General features: G+C 31.7%; 1 protein-coding gene across 1 annotated transcript; it reads left to right on the forward strand.

Annotated features, from left to right (window-relative positions):
- The first annotated feature begins 14,545 nt into the window (after positions 1-14,545).
- LOC130974730 (uncharacterized) lies at positions 14,546-15,388 on the forward strand. Its single transcript, XM_057899585.1, has 2 exons — positions 14,546-14,908; positions 14,996-15,388. Exons 1-2 carry the CDS (start codon positions 14,546-14,548, stop codon positions 15,386-15,388), a joined length of 756 nt encoding a protein of 251 aa, XP_057755568.1.
- The last annotated feature ends 6,215 nt before the right edge of the window (positions 15,389-21,603 follow it).

Genomic DNA, 21,603 nt, shown 5'->3' on the forward strand with positions numbered 1-21,603 from the left:
TCTTACAATCAATCCTGATAATTTCTGATATCCTGACTAAGATTTACAAGATAACCATAGCTTGCTTCAAGCCGACAATCTCCGTGGGATCGACCCTTGCTCACGCAAGGTATTACTTGGACGACCCAGTGCACTTGCTGGTTAGTTGTGCGGGATTGCAAAAGTGTTATTGCAATTTCGTGCACCAATGCCTCGTTAAAAACCCTTCTTCAGAAAAAATTCTTTAATTTTTGGGAAAAAATCATGAAGTTGGAAAAAGAGTATATCAGGGAGTAGAGTTCGCTTTTAGCTATAGTACCTTTTCATGTTTCAAGCATGCCACGACCTTGGTAGCTCGGTGCTGTTTAAGTCGGTCACCTTGTAATAACCTTTTCCTAAGATCTCAGTAATCTTGTAGGGTCCTATCCTTTTTGTTGTCAGCTTTCATTTGCCCGAACTCAGTAGCCTGATATTTTTTCTTATCAAGATGAGGTCTTTTGCGGCGAATCTCGTAGCCATCCTTTGTCTCAAGAGCTCTTTCCTTATCTGAGTTTGCTCTCAGGTTTCTGGAAGGGGGTCACGTTCTTCTTTCGTGCTCTAGCATCATTGTAGAATGTTGTCTTTAGTTTTTAATAATTTTGGACTTAGCTTTCATGATAAGCCAGTGCCCCTACTCGAGGTCGAGCTTCATAAAGTCGGACTCGAGTATTCAGTCATGCCATTCTTGAATCTTACTATTTGTTACTATGTGACTTTTACAAGTTATTTTGGACTCTCATTTTGGGAGGTCGGATAACTTGTTTTATACTTGTTGTGTCAACTTAGTAAGGTTGGATACTTATCTCTTGGCTTGAGGAGGCATTCTTATAAATCGCCATCATTTCTCAATTTGTTTTAAACAAATTGTTGTGACGTCGGGTTTACATCCTCTTTGTGTTGATGTTTGATTATGATCACGTTGTCCTTAAGTTATTTGTGCAATTCGTTTTAGGCTTTGCCCCTTGCCAGTTTGATTTAGTACAAGTGGCTTAATGAGGTCGGACCACGATTTGCATTTATAACTTCTTACGCCACTTTGGATCTCATCACTTCAAGTCAGAAAAAGTGTGCATTATGGAGTAAGGTGCACTTTCTAGCTGTAGTATCCCTTTTGTTGTAAACATGGCACAATCTAGGTAGATTGTTTTCGAATAAGTTGAGTATGTTGTAGTAGTTCTTTTTCAAGTCTTAAGTGACTTTGTTGGATCTTTTCATTTTGGTGTTGGCTTTTCTTCGTCCGCTTTTAGTCCGATGTCATTTTGGATCAAGACGAGGTTGTCAGTTGAGAAATTTCTTCGTATGACTTTCTCATGGCCATTTATGCTTGGGATCTGGTTCTCGAAGTTGTACCTCAAGAAAGAAGTCGGACTTTTCTTTGTAAGCTCTTAAAGGAAGTCGGATTTTTATTTGTAGACTTGAATCCTCAGAGGAGGTCAAATTATCTTCATAAGCTTGGATCTTTAGAAGAGGTCGGATTTTTCTTTCTAAGCTTGGAAAGAGGTCGGACTTTCTTTCTAAGCTTGGAGGTTTTCGACCTCATTGTAGACTCTGATCTTTAAAAGAAGTCGGAATCTCTTTCTGATATTCTTCGAGGTTTTTGACCTCATTGTAGAGTTGATCGTGAAAGAGGTCGGATTTTTTACAGACTCCAAAACGAGGTCAGATTTTTTCTTTGTCGGATCTAAAGAGGTCGAATTCTTCTGAGCAATGAGGTTTTAGACCTCATTGTAGAGTCTAACCTTTAAAAGAGGTCGGACTTTCTTCATGGGATCTAAAAGAGGTCGGATTTTCTTTGTGAGCTCCCAACTCATCCGACCTTGTTGTAAAGTCTAACCTTTAAAAGAGGTCGGACTTTTCTTCATGAGCTCTCTAAAAGAGGTCGGATTTTCTTTGGTGAGCTCACAACTCATCCGACCTTATTGTAAAGTCTGACCTTTAAAAGAGGTCGGACTTTTATTCGTGAGATCTCTAAAAGAGGTCGGATTTTCTTTGGTGAGCTCCCAACTCATCCGACCTTATTGTAAAGTCTGACCTTTAAAAGAGGTTGGACTTTTCTTCATGAGCTCTCTAAAAGAGGTCGGATTTTCTTTGGTGAGCTCCCAACTCATCCGACCTTATTGTAAAGTCTGACCTTTAAAAGAGGTCGGACTTTTATTCGCGAGCTCTCTAAAAGAGGTCGGATTTTCTTTGGTGAGCTCCCAACTCATCCGACCTTATTGTAAAGTCTGACCATCATTTTCTCCAATGAAGACTAGGCCTTTGTCACCCCGACTTTCTTTTTTCTTTGGATCGGATTCCAGTTTTCTTCCTGGAAGATATCCATCTTTATTGGTGTGCAAACAACATCAAATTCTACCACAGGAATATTTCTTTCCATATTCATTGGCAGTGATGTAATTTGTGAGCAACCAACGAAAGATGTACCATAAGAATTCTTTGTGTTATTAACTGTTGTAATTGACAGGTGAATCCACTGAAGAAAAAACTGGATTCATCACTCCGTTGTCGGATTGGGTTGCGTTCAAATTGGTTGATGTTGTGTATTTGGAACATGCAACTGTTCCATTTCATGAGTGGGTATCATGGATTTTTCCGAGATTGTAAGTTGGCACAGATGTCATTGTCCATCCTATTTCACGAAGAGGTTGGGATTAGTCACGTTCCCTTTTCCTCTTTTTTTTTTATTTTTTTTCACGTAACTTCTTTTGCCAATTGAATTTTCTGAATTGAAAATTCTTTTATTCAATTGGCTTTTGAGTTCATTTTTTTTTCAAGTAACTTCTTTTGCCAATTGAATTTTCTGAATTGAAAATTCTTTTATTCAATTGGCTTTCGAGTTCGTATTTTTTTTCACGTAACTTCTTTTGCCAATTGAATTTTCTGAATTGAAAATTCTTTTATTCAATTGGCTTTCGAGTTCGTCTTTTTTTTTCACGTAACTTCTTTTGCCAATTGAATTTTCTGAATTGAAAATTTTTTTATTTAATTGGCTTTCGAGTTCGTCTTTTTTTTTCACGTAACTTCTTTTGCCAATTGAATTTTCTGAATTGAAAATTCTTTTATTCAATTGGCTTTCGAGTTCATCTTGGTTTGCTTTCTACAATGGCCTTGGGACGGTGCTTTCTTCTCTTTTAATCCAATTTAACTGTAGAAGTAGAATCATCATCCCTATTTGATATCCTCTGCCCATTGGGAGAAGTTTTTACGGGATTTCTGGTATCCATAGAAACTGTATTCCATCTTCTTTTTAACATGCTTGCATCTTATTCATGTCGAGTGGTTGTCTGACTATGTTATTGATCATCCGCCATTATCAAGAGTTGAGCTCCAGGTCCCCGGCAACGGCGCCAATGTTACGGTGGGTAACCGGAGATTAATAAGATGGATGGCGTTGGTTGGCCCAAACGTGTGAAGGAGGAGGTTTCCGAATGGACCTGCAACTTCGGGAGGCTCCGTCCGACTTGCTTGTGCCAAGAGAGGGGGTGGTACCTGCAAAGACACTCCGATGCCTAAGTTAGCAAGGGTGTGAGCAGGTCTAGAGAGTATTAGGCTTAGAGATACCTGAGGGGGTCAGGATATTTAGGTGGATAACGTCCCTTTTATCTAGGGATTGTTGGGATAGACTTCTAGAAATGGGTGAGAGATTTTTATGGGCAGTTACTTATTTGAATAAGTGTTATCTGCCAGCTATTTCTTGAGCCCGACTTCTTTGGAAAGAAGTCTGTGTGAGTCCGACCTCTTTGAAGAGGTCCGGTGAATAACGAAGGCCAATCTTTGGATTGGGCCTTTTGGTGTATTTGGACCTGAGCCATACCGTTGGGTCAGGGTAGGAACAGCTTTCTTCATGTAAAATTGTAGCTAAGAGATTAATATATCTATACTAATTTAAAAACAATTAATCTTGAAAAAGGCTAAAAACTAATTAAGAAAACATAACTTTGAATTCAAAACAAAGAAATTGAATAATAATATCATAAATACCCAATTATATGGTAAGGTGAAATCAATTGTACTAGTGTTTATTTTCTTTATACAAATTGTCAATTCTAAATTCTTATATATTTTTGTCCTTAATTTATTTATTTTTCTTAATTTTAAAATATTTTATTACCCAAATAATAATTTCTGATGCACTCTGGCTAGATATGCATGAAAAAAGATAGTAAGAAAGGTAATTAAGATTTAAGAAGCATGCCACCTATATACCCTTGTTTCCATGCACTTACATGCAGAGATACTATACAAAGAGAGGACAAAAATGAGTCTTGTATGTAAGTTTCATTATTTTTTTAAATAAAATATAATTTTATCACCAAATAATCCACTACTCTATATGCTATATATGAATGTGAATATTCTTCATATACCTTATGCCTAGATCCAATTTTGCACAATTTCACATACCCTAAACAGTTAGGAAATTAAAGGAGGGTACCAAAAAGAAGGGAAGGCAAATTAAAGAAGAGAGAAAGAAAAGATGGTAGGTATACGTAGCACTATTAGTGCCCTGCATGCCATTCTTTAACCAACACATGACTAATTAAGATGCTTAAACCTTAAAGGATCACCATATAAAAACTGAAAAACGACGCGGAATCAGGTTCGTATATAATAAATGCACCGACTGTTTTAATTTATTTAGGTAAATGTATAGGAAATAATAATCTAAGATTATTTTACTTAATTTAATATTTATAATAATATATTTATTATACTAATATTATTTGTTACAAAAATAATTAACAAATACATAATAAAATCATTTTAAGTTAATTTAAATTAATTTTTATTATTTCTTAAATTTTTATTGTTTATATATTTATTTATTTATTGGTACTTAATATTATATATAAGTATATGAATGAATATTCTAAAAAAATATAATTATTTGTGTATTTTTATTAACAATTTAAGATTTTAAAATAAATATTTTTATAATATAATATCAAAACTTTTATGATTATTAATTAAACTTAACTATCTATAGTTTGATACGCCCGAGTAATCTCTTTATATAATGCAAACTCAGTAAAGGAGGAAAAAGAGATAAATAGGGTCAAAATAATGAATAATGTTATATTATATTAAATATTTTTATTAATAAGTATAATCAAGTTAGTTTAACAATTTAGTTCATAAAAAAATTTAAATATATATGTAACATTACTCCGAAATGAGAAGAAAAGGGATAGACTTGGGAGTGAAGTTATTAAGAGATGAAGAATTGATATTAGTTATGGTTACATCCATCCATTAGTGGATTAGATTTTATGAAAAGAAATGCTAAAATTTTTAAGCCTATGCATCATTTTTTTTCCTCTATTGTATAATAGAATTATTAATTTCCCAATGATTACACCAGTCACTATATATTTTGAAGGATGGTATTATATATAGGATCAAATTAAAATGTTAAATATTAGGATATATTTTATTTATCTCAAAAATTTAAATTGATAAAAAAAATAATATAGATAGTCATATTTTTAATGTTTTTTGTGATTTACTGAGGATCAAATTTTAAATTTTTTAGATAAAAAATTTTAATATCTTGTTACGAAATATTTTTTTAAATTTAAACTAATAAGAAGAGACAACATAAATAGTTATATCTCTAATAATTATATTTTTTTGTTAAAGTAGCATATTATTATAATTTTTAATAATTAATGAAATATAATCTATTAACTTTGGAAAAAAAATATTATTATAATTTTTGGTTTAGAACTAAAACTCATATGTACCTACTTAATTAAGGAATAAGATCTACTATATTTGTTGGTTTTGCATTGAGAAATTCAGTAATCATTCTCCTTATTCTTAATAAGAAAATATAATTTATTTTTTTTATTTTAATAAATTCTTCTAAACATCTTAATTATTAAATGGAAGAGAAATAATTGATTTTTTTCCTGATATAACTAAAACCGTTAATATTGGGTACTAGTAGACCAGTAGTAGTTCACATTTATATTGAATCAACTATATATGGTTCAATTAAGTTAAATCAATTGATCGCAGTCCAATAGAATTTATTTGTAAATAATACTGGTGATTTAAACTCACAAACAAAAATTTCTGATCTCGTATATTCTAATAATAAAAGATACTTAAAATAATCAAATAATTAAAGTCACTAGGATTGATCTAGCAGCAGAGAGAAATTTGATGAAATCCTGCGTTTAGTTCTCATCGATCGTTGTTATATGAAAAAAAAAATCCAATAATTCATAGATATGTAGGATAGCTTAGAATATATTCCATGCATATATTATTAACAACTCGAACCTAAGCCTCATAAAATTATGTCTGAAACTCAGATGATGATGAGGATCACTATATGGCCGGCAATAATTGATTATTGTATTATTTATGCTAAGGAAATCACTTCATAATAATTATATTATGAGAAAGTATAGGGAACCAATGGAGTATGGAGTATCTGTATAAGTACAATGGGGTTTATGGATATTCGATTCAGTAGGATATCAGATGTTTATTATTTCTGATATTCGAATGGTTATTTTAGATAGTATGAGTGTATTGTGTTTGAGAAATTAGTAGTATTTTACTCTAAATATTCATTTTTTAATTTATATTAGACCAAATAAATAGCCTATTATACTCATTGTACAAATACACCTTAACAGGATTCTTATATTATAATTTAATTACAAAGAAGCTGGTTCCGTCCAAATATTCTTGTTGACCCCGCTTTATATCGGAACAATGATACTAATGAACTAAACTAAACTAGAGTAAGTAACAACTTCTTGTGCCTATAAAAAGGGACTTGAATCCTCTTCCTTTTCAAGCAAGAAACCCTACAACAACTAAATTAAAACTATAAACTTATTACATCAACACCATAATGGCTGACCTAAGGAAGATAGGAATGGAAGGGTTTGCTCTAATAGACAAGTATTATGGTCCACAGAGAAGGAGCACTGCCACCACCACCACTACTGCCGATGCATTTGCGGCCGTGGCAGCCACTCGAAGAGAGCGTTGTTGTGTGGTATTTCAAGCTCCCCATGATAACATGGAAGAGAGACCTGCTCCTCCCACTATCCATGGAGGGAGTGGGATAGCTGCAAACTACCATAAGGGAAAGCCCCAACACCGTTCTTGGAGCAGACCCATTAAATTCTAATTATTTAATTATATATAGGTGTATTTTAGTATCTTTATGTTACAGTAATTATGGTATTTTAAAAACACTTGTATAATTATGGTAATCACTATAACCATAAACGAACGTACTAAAATTCACTTTTATACATATATCATTGTCACTCCACAAAGTGAGAGTAGTGTTAAGGTGAATTTGGTCATCATTTGAATGGAGAATATATGTTGGAAAAATAAGGTCCTCTCTCTATATATGGAGGAGATAGCTGTAAATTAATCAAGGTCTTCTTATATGTAGAGCTTAATGTGGTTTAATTTGTGTGCTATACTGCATGTAAATTATGAGTGTGTTTGATTTAATCGTTTGAAATATTAAATGTATTTATTTTTTTGAAAATTTTATATTTTTATTTGGTTATTTATTCTTTCTCTAGACATAAACGCAAACCTAATTTTATAGTCTAATATATATTTAGCTAAGAGAAAGTTTAGGAACCAGCATTTTTATTAAAATTTGGTCACTATTTAATCAGTAGAAAAAATGAGTAATCTCACACTATTAGATATAATCTCACATCATTAAAAATACTAATAATAACCTAATTAATAGCTACAAATCACAAAATCTACTATTCCCTGACATTTCTCTTTACGTAGAGTTAAAAACGTTCATTTTTCTGTTTTACTATTAATTAACAAAATTTATTTTTTATTTATCAATTCTATCCTTTATTATTCATATGATGAATTTCATTATTTTTTTAGAATATTTTTTTAGTATTCTCTCATATATGTTATTATTTTTTATTAAATTTTTATTTTTTTTGTTTATATAAATTTTTTTACCTCTCTTGTTATTTTTTTTATAGGGAATGTTTTTATTTGTTTAATTTGTTTTGTATTGCGGTTCTATAATTTCATTAGAAAAAAACAAATTAAATAAAAAATTAATATAAAAATAATATTAGAATCATAAATAATAAAGAATTATAATTAAAAAGTATTAAAGAATATTAAAAATATTAAATAAATAAATTAAAATTTATTTTTTAATAATTTTTTATTTAAAAATAATTTTAAATAATATAATTTAAATAATATTTAATTTATTATAATCTATTTTAATATAAAATTACTAAATATAAACCATGTTAATACTAACTTATTTTTAATTAAAATTAAATTTATAAAATTAATTTATATAAATTCTTATTTACAAACTTCAATTTTGTATAAGTGGATGTAAGGGAATTATATATTTTACTTTTTGATTTATTTTATACAAATAATTTAGTTAAAAACCAATTGATATATATATGATATTAGATTTTTTACCGTATTTTATTTTAAAAATAAATTGACTAATTTAAATTAAGAAATTATAGTTAATTATTTACTATATAATTTTTTTAACCAAAATTATAATTAAAATCATTGAAAAAATAAAATTATCTAATATATTGGACCAACTCAATGTTAATCAGATTTTGTATTTCTATTATAAAATATAAAAAAATTAATTATAAAAAAATTCATGTTATTTTTTAGGATTTAATTTTTTTATTGTGTTTTCATAAAATTTGCACAAAATTCAGCTATCACATTGACTAAACTTATTTATTTATGTAAAGTTTGTTTATGGACTCAGCAAACTTATTTATGTTTTAATACGATTTGAATTGTATTAGTATATTTTTATTTTTAATCAATTTAATTTTATTTAAATAATTAGAATTTAAATTATAAAATTTGTATTAGTTTGTGATTTAAAATTTAAATAGATATAATTTAAATTAATAATTTATAAAATTCTATGTATTCATATTATTGTACTCACATGATTAATTATATTTATTCGATTTAAAAAAAATAACGGTGGTTAATTTTCAACAAATTTTTAAAAAAAACTTTAAATTACAATTTTTGGCATTACTTAAAAAAAATTTGATTTTAGCCAAAAAAAAAACTTGTTCTATTTATTTGTTAGATAAAAATTAACCACTGTTATTTTTTTTAAATCAAATAATTATAATTAATCATACGAGTACAATAATATAAATACATACAATTTTATTTGACTAAACTCTGTTTCTTTATAATTTATGTAATTTTACAAAAATTGAATTTGGAATTAATTCAACGACCATCCAATTATATTCATAGTTTAAATAAATTTTTAATTTTTAATTAATAAATTTAACTTTTAGTTACTTTTGATGTCTTCGTATAATATAAAATTAGTTTTAATTTTAATATACTATCAACATATAAATTCTTATTTTATTAATCATTAAAAGTACTAGATATATATCATGTATAATTTTTTAAGTAATTATCATAAAAGATAAAAGTATATTAAGAGTACCTTAAATTTCTTTTATTTAATAAAAAATCATATTAATTTTTTTTGAAAGAGAATTTATTTATTTATGCTATAAACATGCATTAAAAAACTATAGTATAACATTTTTATTATTTTTCTATAAATAAATACTCACATATAATTATATTTATGAAAATAAAATTAATAATTAAAATGATGACTATATTACGTATACATTAAAATTAGTCATTAAAATTAATTATTAATATAAAATATATATTAAAATATAAAAATACATTAAAAATACATTAATAATTAATTTTAATATGTGATTTTAATATAATTTTTGTTAACATTAATAGTAAAAAATCATTCTTGTCAAATTTTTAGAGGATTCTCATCCTTAGTATGTTAAAATGAGGGTTATATCACCCTTATTTATTTTTTTTTTTATAAAGGGAAAAAGTGGATCAAAATCATGATTCTAATTTTGAGAGTGACATAGTTATATGCTTTCTAATCGCAGATGGATTTCGATTCCCTCTAAGATTTCTTCGATTTTGATGATTTCATCCACCATTTTCCTCCTCTGCCCTTCGATTTCCTGTGATCCAATCCAAGGTTTCTTGTTTTTTTTGGATTTTATTTTTTTCTAATTTTGCTTTTTTTTCCCTCCTAGCTTCATTTGTTGTATATCATGATTTATTTATGGTGCTGCTTTTTGAAGCAATTATGCTGTTGCTTTTGTAATTTGATGGTATTTTGTATTCATAATCATGCTTCATCTTCATCCATATCTGAAATTCAATTGAATATTGAAATTTGCTAATTGCATTGTATTCATTTTTATTACTCATTTAAAATTGTTGTTTTTTCCCCTAGTTGTTTATTATGGTGATCAATACAACTTTAAATTGATGGTTTCATTTTCATTTGTTATTGCGTGTGTTTAATTTTGTTATTGGTTTAGCATGCATGGATAGCTGACATAATATAACCCTTTATTTCTGAATTTCGCAGTATGAGCTTTGAAATTAGCTTTTCAAGAGGTAGAGGTGGAGGTGGAGGTGGAGGTGGAGGTGGAGGTGGAGGTGGAGGTGGAGGTGGTAGTGATGTCTGTCAAGAGAAAATCAGAGATAGGTATTTTGTTTTGTTAATTATGAAGTAATGGACTAATTGGTATCCGAAAATCTAAGAATGGAATTAATGTTTCTGAAACTGGTTGAAAATATGATGTTGGTTAGCTAGAAATCATGTTGGTTAGCTAGAAATCAAAGGAATCTGTGATTTCAATTCATTGACAAGAAAGTCCTGAAGTTAAAAGCATGCATGATTAGGGCACAGTACCTCTGTAGTGATGTACTCTCTCACCAGATTTGGTCGCAGTTTATTTCTAATAGGTTAATTCCAGTTGTTTTATTAATAAGAACAATATCATCAACAATAAAGCCTTGTTCTACTAAGTGGAAATGGCTACATGGACCAATGTCATTTCCTCATCACGAATCATCTCAACTTTGTCCATTTGCGCTTAGATCTCTTAATTTGAATCTTTTACAGTATATTTTTTGTACTAAATTTATTGCAAATATTTTGAAGGAGACATGCTGGTTCATGTTGCAAGGCAGGGACAAAGCCTGGCCGTGAAAAGTTGCGGAGGGAGAGACTCAATGAAAGGCAAGCATGCTTTTAAACACTGAATTTGTTAATCTCATGTCTGAGTCAGTCTTTAAACAAACTGTATTAAGTTAATGTAATCTATGCTTAATGGCATTTTTCTACTTCTGCATAAAGAACATTCTCTCTGCATATCTTTCTATGGTTTTTGCGTATACTTACTTAACTATTAAGTTTTTCACATTGATCTATTTATGCTTGTGTTTGGTACACTGGTTTATAAGTTTCAACACTTTTAGGCTCGATTTGTTAATTGTAAAATATTTTATAACTGTCAAGGAGGTTTGGAATTAAGCATCTTTGAATAAAATTTTATATCAACCTAATGATCAATGTTATCTTTTCTTTGACGACTTTCAAGTTTTTTTAACAATTATAAGGAATTAAGATACATATGAACATTAGAATCTTTGTTTGGTCAGACACCAATGAACCAAACACATGGTGGTTGGTGGGTGTTTTTGTTGACTTTTGCTACTTCCTCTAATGATAATGGGCAATAACTTGGTTTTCCTTATTTCAGTTCTGTGACTTGAGGGTTGTTTTAGAACCTGGAAGACCTGCGAAAGAACTCAAACAAACTAATGAAAAATTGTTGGAAGAAATAAGATGTTCTAATGTTAATATTCTCTCAGCAGTTTATAATAACTTAATATTTCAATGTACTATCTTAGACAAATTCATTTATTCATGAATGCTTCAATTTTTTAACTAACAAATAAATATACTTTTATTATTTTTAAATTAAAATTTTTTAAATAAATATACTCTTATTATTTTAATTTTTTAATTTAAATAAAATATTTGTATTATTTTAAATAAAATTTAAAATTAATATAAGTAGGTTTATCCAAAATTTTAAATTTTAATATTTTAAATAAACATATTCTTATTATTTTAAAATTTTTTAAATTTAAATAAACGTACTCATATTATTTTAAATAAATATATTTTTTAATTTGAAAATAATATGAATATATTTAAATAAAAAAATTAATAACGGTTATTTTTTTAAATCGAATAAATATAATTAATTATATGAGTACAATAATATGAATACATACAATTTTATAAATTATTAATTTAAATTATATCTATTTAAATTTTAAATTACAAACTAATATAAATTTTATAATTTAAAATTCTAATTATTTAAATAAAATTAAAATGATTAAAAAATAAAATATACTAATATAATTCAAATCGTATTAAAACGTAAACAAATTTGCTGAAAACAAACTTTACTTAAATAAATAAGTTTAGTCAATGTAATATGTGAATTTTGTGCAAATTGTATGAAAATCACAATAAAAAATTTAAATCCTAAAAAATAATATTATTTTTTTTTTAAATTAAAATTTTTTTATATTTTATAATAAAAATAAAAAAACTTAATTAACATTGAGCTGGTCCAATATATTAGATAATTTTATTTTTTTTTAATAATTTTTAATTATAATTTTGTTTAAAAAATTATATAATAAACAATTAATTATAATTTTTTAATTTAAATTAATCAATTTATTTTTAAAATAAAATATGATAAAAAATCTAACATCATAATTATATAAATTAATTTTTTAATTAAATCATTTATATAAAATAAATAATTTTTTTAAATCAATAATAATACGTATCATTTATTCAAAAATAACTCGGAAGTAAATTTTTGCCATATCCACTAATTCCCAAAATCCGGTATATGTTGACTCTAGTAGTACTATGCAACCATTGCCAAAACTCAAAACACTCGCACAATAAGCAATTTAGTCTTATACTTGGTCGAGAGTTACAGTGGTAAAATTAATTCTTAAAATATCATTCGATTTATTTTTTAAATTAACTTTTAATAAATTTTATATCAAATTTGTCTCCAAAAAATTTAACAATTGCTAACCTTATGCCATTAACTTAAGTTCTTTTTAGGAACAAGCTATGATGCGAGCTAATTAATTAAGAGAGACAAACTGAAAACAATTAGCAAAAATTAATGAATAAATGAACTATTTAACAACCTGTTTAAAAACTTTTAAAGGTATATAATTGAATTCAATTTTATTAAAAATTAAATTTTAGTTAGAATTAAATTAAATTTTAGTGTTTAAAATTAGTAAAATTATAAAATTGAATTGAATTTCAGTATTTAAAATGTTTATCAAATGAATTAAAATTTTATAGTAGACAATTTTTTTTATTAATATAACATCATATTTAAATAATAAATATACTTATTTATTAAATTATATAAAATAATTAAAATTTTATATTTATCAAATAATTTTTTTAATTAAAATTTATTCACATCATTTAAAAAAAACAAAGATTGGATTAATCTAAATATATTAAATTTAAAAACATTGTTATTAATTAAAAAAATTAAATGGTTCTTCATATAGTTAATTCCAATGACAAACTAATAATAAAAAGAAACTTAAACTATCAAGAACCAATTTATTGAGTGGTTAAATGACATAACAAGTAAAAAAAAGTCTGTTATTAACAACAAATTATAATAACTAATTAATATGATTAATATGAAACAAAATTATACCACTTTTTACTAGTGTCATGATTGACACGATTTCACTTAAAATGTTTAGATGTAGTAGACTGATAAATATTTGGTGCTATTAATCTAAGTTCAACACATAAAATCTATAAGTGTGGATATTTTTTTAAATCTACATAGTAGATCTTCTAAAAAAAATAAGTATATATTATATTATATGACTTGAAAGAAAGAAAATGAAGGTGGTGAGAGAAAAAAGAGTGTGTATTAAAAAATGGGAGGCGTTAAAAGTAAATAAGTGAAAAAAATTAAAAAATAATTAAATTATAAGAATATTTTAAATATTTTAAATTTTAAATAAAATCTTGATAAAATAAAATTCTAAATCATATCTATTTGAATTAAAATTAATTTAAAAATAATAATAAAATAAAATAAAACTTTATCTAAATTAATTTAATTATTTTTATTTCAAACGCTGGAATTAAAAGTTATAATTGAATTCTAAGGGATTTTAATTTCAAACCCCTGAAAACATTATCTAGAGCTAAATTGCAAACATGCAAATAATTTATATAAGTCGGATTAATTAAAAATGCTCAAACTAATTCTTTGTGAGTCATTTGTAACTCAGTTCATCCGTAATTATAAATTTGTGAGTTTATCAGCCAATTTAAGCAAAAAATATTAATAGGAGTTGGATGGGATACACTTTTATTTTTATTTGATCACAAATTATTTTAAATTTTAACGTATATTTATATTGCAAATAACTGTGTAAGTTGTGATCTGTAGGATTTTTCTGTGTTCTGTTAGAACTTTTTTGTGATCAGAACAGATCTCCTTGTGACGGCTAGAATTGACAGAACGCCCTCTCTAGAAGTCAAATGTCAGAGGCTTGCGAAACTCACCAACAGCCGAACGCAGATAGCGATCAAGAAGAAGATGATGTGGTACGTTTGGAGGAGAGGAATGTGCTAGAAGACATTGATGCTTGCTCAAAAAGCCTTGTAGAAAGACTCTTTACAGAGAAGACATTTTCAATAGGAACTCTGGACAATACTTTTAATGCAATTTGGGAAAGACCACAAGAATTCAGAGTTGCTGATATGGGAAATAACCATTTTCAATTTTTCTTCGATAATGAAGTGGAAGCAATCAGAATTGAAAAGGGTTTTTCTTGGCTTTTCAAGGATTATATACTTCATATTCGAAGATGGTCAGAAGAGGATACTGCTGAAGCAAACAAGGTTAGTTCCTTCCCGATATGGACTTAATTGTGGGGGCTACCGAAAAAATTCAAAACTATTGAGGCGGGTAGGAAGATCTGCGGCAAGGTGGGAAAGGTAATTGATATAGACTTCTTCGATGTCAGAGGTAAGGAGTCGAGGATTATCAAAACAAAGATAGAGATCAACGGGGAACAACAAATTAAGGACAGCCTGAAAATTGCGGGGCCAGATAAAAGTTATGTGAAAATCAGGCTGCGATACGAAAAAATTGAAAAGTTTTGTACTTATTGTGTGCTCCTTGGTCATGAATCTAAAGGTTGTAGTGCCATGATTTGGGATTCTAAGGAGGGGGCAGTGACTCAAGACCGAATAGGTGATTGGGTTCGTGCAAATCAAGTTGGTAGAAGAATAGACTGGGACGAGGACATGGCCAGTGCAAAATCAAGCTTTACAGGCTCGAATGAGGCTAAACCAAGAAGGAAACCAGCTCTGGCATGACTGATTCATGGGTTCTCCAGCCTCAGTATGAAGGACCAAAAGGGAGGGCCATTAATAAATACTGGGGCTGCTCAAAACGACAACACCAAAGGAATTATTAATGCTGGAAAGAGTAATCAGATGGGTTCAAGGGAGGGTGATTCAATTATGGTGCTAGATGAAATCCCGGTTTCAAATCTACATGATACTTCAGAAGCGGGTCTGGATAAAAAAATAAAAATGAAGCGGATGGTGCGTAGAGGTATAGTGAATCTGAGCCCAATTAGTGGTGTCAAGAGAAGAACTAATGAGAAAGAAAATATCCAAGGACAGAAGAAGCTCTGTACAGAGGAAAGCCACATACAGTAAGCAGAGGTGGAGGGTGTGGTGCACGAAATTGTGATCATCAATGGCGCCATCAACATGGTACGCTCAATTGCAATCTCAACTCTTTATCACAACTTCGCACAACTAACCAGCAAGTGCACTGGGTCGTCCAAGTAATAAACCTTACGTGAGTAAGGGTCGATCCCACGGAGATTGTTGGTATGAAGCAAGCTATGGTCATCTTGTAAATCTCAGTCAGGAAGATTCAAATGGTTATAGATGATTTATGAATAAAGCATAAAATAAGGATAGAGATACTTATGTAATTCATTGGTGAGAATTTCAGATAAGCGTATGGAGATGCTTTGTCCCTTCCGTCTCTCTGCTTTCCTACTGTCTTCATCCAATCCTTCTTACTCCTTTCCATGGCAAGCTGTATGTTGGGTATCACCGTTGTCAATGGCTACAGTCTCGTCCTCTCAGTGAAAATGTTCAACGCGCTCTGTCACAGCACGGCTAATCATCTGTCGGTTCTCAATCAGGTTGGAATAGAATCCAGTGATTCTTTTGCGTCTGTCACTAACACCCAGCCTTCAGGAGTTTGAAGCTCGTCACAGTCATTCAATCCTTGAATCCTACTCAGAATACCACAGACAAGGTTTAGACCTTCCGGATTCTCTTGAATGCCGCCATCAATTCTAGCTTATACCACGAAGATTCCGATTAAGGGATCCAAGAGATATCCACTCAATCTAAGGTAGAACGGAGGTGGTTGTCAGGCACACGTTCATAGGTGAGAATGATGATGAGTGTCACAGATCATCACATTCATCAAGTTGAGGAACAAGTGATATCTTAGAACAAGAACAAGCTGAATTGAATAGAAGAACAATAGTAATTGCATTAATACTCGAGGTACAGCAGAGCTCCACACCTTAATCTATGGTGTGTAGAAACTCCACCATTGAAAATACATAAGAACAAGGTCTAGGCATGGCCGTGAGGCCAGCCCCCAAAACGTGATCTAAGATGGCATAAAACTCTCCAAGATGAGAATACAATAATAAAATGTCCTATTTGTAGAGAACTAGTAGCTTAGGGTTTACAAGGATGAGTAAATGACATAAAAATATACTTCCGGGCCCACTTGTTGTGTGCTTGGGCTGAGCATTGAAGTTTCTATGTGTAGAGACTTTTCTTGGAGTTAAACGCCAGCTTTTGTGCCAGTTTGGGCGTTTAACTCCCATTCTTGTGTCAGTTCCGGCGTTTAACGCCGGGCAGTTTTGAGCTGATTTGGAATGCCTGTTTGGGCCATCAAATCTCGAAAAAAGTATGTACTATTATATATTGCTGGAAAGCCCAGGATGTCTACTTTCCAACGCGATTGAGAGCGCGCCAATTGGGCTTCTTTAGCTCCAGAAAATCCACTTCGAGTGCAGGGAGGTCAGAATCCAACAGCATCTGCAGTCTTTTTGAGCCTCTGAATCAGATTTTTGCTCAGGTCCCTCAATTTCAGCCAGAAAATACCTGAAATCACAGAAAAACACACAAACTCATAGTAAAGTCCAGAAAAGTGAATTTTAACTAAAAACTAATAAAAATATAATAAAAACTAACTAAAACAAACTAAAAACATACTAAAAACAATGCAAAAAAGCGTATAAATTATCCGCTCATCACAACACCAAACTTAAATTGTTGCTTGTCCCCAAGCAACTGAAAATCAAATAAGATAAAAAGAAGAGAATATGCAATGAATTCCAAAAACATCTATGAAGATCAGTATTAATTAGATGAGCGGGGCTTTTAGCTTTTTGCCTCTGAACAGTTTTGGCATTTCACTCTATCCTTTGAAATTCAGAATGATTGGCTTCTATAGGAACTCAGAATCCAGATAGTGTTATTGATTCTCCTAGTTAAGTATGATGATTCTTGAACACAGCTACTTTATGAGTCTTGGTCGTGGCCCAAAGCACTCTGTCTTCCAGTATTACCACCGGATACATACATGCCACAGACACATAACTGGGTGAACCTTTTCAGATTATGACTCAGCTTTGCTAGAGTCCCTAATTAGAGGTGTCTAGGGTTCTTAAGCACACTCTTTTTGCCTTGGATCACACCTTTATTTTTTTCTTTTTCTTTTTCTTTTCATTTTTTTTGAATATTCACTGCTTTTTCTTGCTTCAAGAATCAATTTTTTTTATGATTTTTCAGATCCTCAGTAACATGTCTCCTTTTTCATCATTCTTTCAAGAGCCAACATTCATGAACAACAAATTCAAAAGACATATGCACTGTTCAAGCATACATTCAGAAGTCAAAGTAATGCCACCACATCAAAATAATTAATCTGTTATAAAATTCAAAATTCATGCAATTCTTCTCTTTTTCAATTAAGAACATTTTTCATTTATGAAAGGTGATGGATTCATAGGACATTCATAACTTTAAGGCATAGACACTAAGACACTAATGATCATAAGACACAAACATAGATAAACATAAGCATGAAAATTCGAAAAACAGGAAAATAAAGAACAAGGAGATTAAAGAACGGGTCCACCTTAGTGATGGCGGCTTGTTCTTCCTCTTGAAGATCTTATGGAGTGCTTGAGCTCCTCAATGTCTCTTCCTTGCCTTTGTTTCTCCTCTCTCATGACTCTTTGGTCTTCTCTAATTTCATGGAGGAGGATGGAATGTTCTTGGTGTTCCACCCTTAGTTGTCCCATGTTGGAACTTAATTCTCCTAGGGAGGTGTTGATTTGCTCCCAATAGTTTTGTGGAGGAAAGTGCATCCCTTGAGGCATCTCAGGGATTTCATGATGAGTGGGATCTCTTGTTTGCTCCATTCTTTTCTTAGTGATGGGCTTGTCCTCATCAATGAGGATGTCTCCCTCTATGTCAATTCCAAATGAATAACAGAGGTGACAAATGAGATGAGAAAAGGCTAACCTTGCCAAGGTAGAGGACTTGTCCGCCACCTTATAAAGTTCTTGGGCTATAACCTCATGAACTTCTACTTCCTCTCCAATCATGATGCTATGAATCATGATAGCCCGGTCTATAGTAACTTCGGACCGGTTGCTAGTGGGAATGATTGAGCGTTGGATAAACTCCAACCATCCCCTAGCCACGGGCTTGAGGTCATGCCTTCTCAGTTGAAACGGCTTCCCTCTTGAATCTCTCTTCCATTGAGCGCCCTCTTCACAAATGTCCATGAGGACTTGGCCCAACCTTTTGATCAAAGTTGACCCTTCTAGTGTAAGGGTGTTCATCTCCTTGCATCATGGGCAAGTTGAATGCCAACCTTACATTTTCCGGACTAAAATCTAAGCATTTCCCCCGAACCATTGTAAGCCAATTCTTTGGGTTCGGATTCACACTTTGATCATGGTTCTTGGTGATCCATGCATTGGCATAGAACTCTTGAACCATTAAGATTCTGACTTGTTGAATGGGGTTGGTAAGAACTTCCCAACCTCTTCTTCGGATCTCATGTTGGATCTCCGGATATTCACTCTTTTTGAGTTTGAAAGGGACCTCGGGGATCACCTTCTTCATGGCCACAATTTCATAGAAGTGGTCTTGATGCACCCTTGAGATGAATCTCTCCATCTCCCAAGACTCGGAGGTGGAAGCTTTTGCCTTCCCTTTCCTCTTTCTAGAGGTTTCTCCGGCCTTAAATGCCATAAATGGTTATGGAAAAACAAAAAGCAATGCTTTTACCACACCAAACTTAGAGGGTTTGCTCGTCCTCGAGCAAAAGAAGAAAGAAGAGAGTAGAAGAAGAAGAAATGGAGGAGATGGAGGTGGCTTTGTGGTTCGGCCAAAGGGAGAGAAGTAGTGTTTAGGTTGTGTGAAAATGAGATGGTGAAGATAGATTTATATAGGAGTGGAGAGGGGTGTATGGTTCGACCATTATGGGTGGGTTTGGGAGGGAAAGTGGTTTGAATTTGAATGGTGAGGTAGGTGGGGTTTTATGAAGGATTGATGTGAGTGGTGAAGAGAATAGTGGGATTTGATAGGTGATGGGTTTTTGGGGAAGAGGTGTTGAGGTGATTGGTGAATGGGTGAAGAAGAGAGAGAGTGGTGGGGTAGGTGGGGATCCTATGGGGTCCACAGATCCTGAGGTGTCAAGGAAAATTTATCCCTGCACCAAGTGGCGAGCAAAAATGTTCTTTATGCCAACTCTGGCGTTAAACGCCGGGTTGGTGCCCATTTCTGGCGTTTAACGCCAGCTTCTTGCCCTTTCCTGGCGTTTAACGCCAGTCTGGTGCCCCTTTCTGGCGTTAAACGCCCAGTAACGGCCATTTGCTGCCCTTACTGGCGTTTAAACGCCAGCAAGGTTTTCCTCCAGGGTGTGCTATTTTTCTTTCTTTTTTTATTCTGTTTTTGCTTTTTCAATTGATTTTGTGACTTTCCATGATCATCAACCTACAGAAAACATAAAATAACAAAGGAAAATAGATAAATATAACATTGGGTTGCCTCCCAACAAGCGCTTCTTTAATGTCAATAGCTTGACAATGGGCTCTCATGGAGCCTCACAGATATTCAGAGCAATGTTAGAACCTCCCAACACCAAACTTAGAGTTTGAATGTCGGGGTTCAACACCAAACTTAGAAGTTGGTTGTGGCCTCCTAACACCAAACTTAGAGTTTGACTGTGGGGGCTCTGTTTGACTCTGTTTTGAGAGAAGCTCTTCATGCTTCCTCTCCATGGTAACAGAGGAATATCCTTGGGTCTTAAACACAAAGGATTCTTCATTCACTTGAATGATCAATTCTCCTCTGTCAACATCAATCACAGCCTTTGCTGTGGCTAGGAAGGATCTGCCAAGGATGATGGATTCATCCATGCACTTTCCAGTCTCTAGGACTATGAAATCAGCAGGGATGTAATGGTCTTCAACCTTTACCAGAACATCCTCTACAAGTCCATAAGCTTGTTTTCTTGAATTGTCTGCCATCTCTAGTGAGATTCTTGCAGCTTGTACCTCAAAGATCCCTAGCTTCTCCATTACAGAGAGAGGCATGAGGTTTATGCTTGACCCTAAGTCACACAGAGTCTTCTTAAAGGTCATGGTGCCTATGGTACAAGGTATTGAGAACCTTCCAGGGTCCTGTCTCTTTTGAGGTAATCTCTGCCTAGTCAAGTCATCCAGTTCTTTGGTGAGCAAAGGGGGTTCATCCTCCCAAGTCTCATTACCAAATAACTTGTCATTTAGCTTCATGATTGCGCCAAGATACTTGGCAACTTGCTCTTCAGTGACATCTTCATCCTCTTCAAAGGAAGAATACTCATCAGAGCTCATGAATGGCAGAAGTAAATCCAATAGAATCTCTATGGTCTCATTATGAGCCTCAGATTCCCATGGTTCCTCATTAGGGAACTCATTGGAGGCCAATGGACGTCCATTGAGGTCTTCCTCAGTAGCGATCACTGCCTCTTCCTCCTTTCCAAGTTCGGCCATGTGGGTCATGTTAATGGCCTTGTATTCTCCTTTTGGATTCTCTTCTGTATGCTTGGAAGAGTACTAGGAGGGAGTTCAGTAATTTTCTTGCTCAGCTGTCCCACTTGTGCCTCCAAGTTTCTAATGGAGGACCTTGTTTCAGTCATGAAACTTTGAGTGGTTTTGATTAGACCAGAGACCATGGTTGCTAAGTCAGAGTGGCTCTGCTTAGAATTCTCTGTCTGTTGCTGAGAAGATGATGGAAAAGGCTTGCCATTGCTAAACCTGTTTCTTCCACCATTATTGTTGTTGAAACCTTGTTGAGGTCTCTGTTGATCCTTCCATGAGAGATTAGGATGATTTCTCCATGAAGAATTATAGGTGTTTCCATAGGGTTCTCCCATGTAATTCACCTCTTCCATTGAAGGGTTCTCAGGATCATAAGCTTCTTCT

Source organism: Arachis stenosperma, chromosome 4, assembly GCF_014773155.1.
Source record: "Arachis stenosperma cultivar V10309 chromosome 4, arast.V10309.gnm1.PFL2, whole genome shotgun sequence".
In the NCBI taxonomy this organism is placed as follows: domain Eukaryota; kingdom Viridiplantae; phylum Streptophyta; class Magnoliopsida; order Fabales; family Fabaceae; genus Arachis; species Arachis stenosperma.

Bases quoted from the DNA above. Each gene is read 5' to 3' on its own strand.
- LOC130974730 (XM_057899585.1), top strand. From the start codon at position 14,546: ATGTCAGAGGCTTGCGAAACTCACCAACAGCCGAACGCAGATAGCGAT. The intron at 14,909-14,995 runs GTTAGTTCCTTC...ATCTGCGGCAAG, and splicing joins ATACTGCTGAAGCAAACAAG to GTGGGAAAGGTAATTGATAT.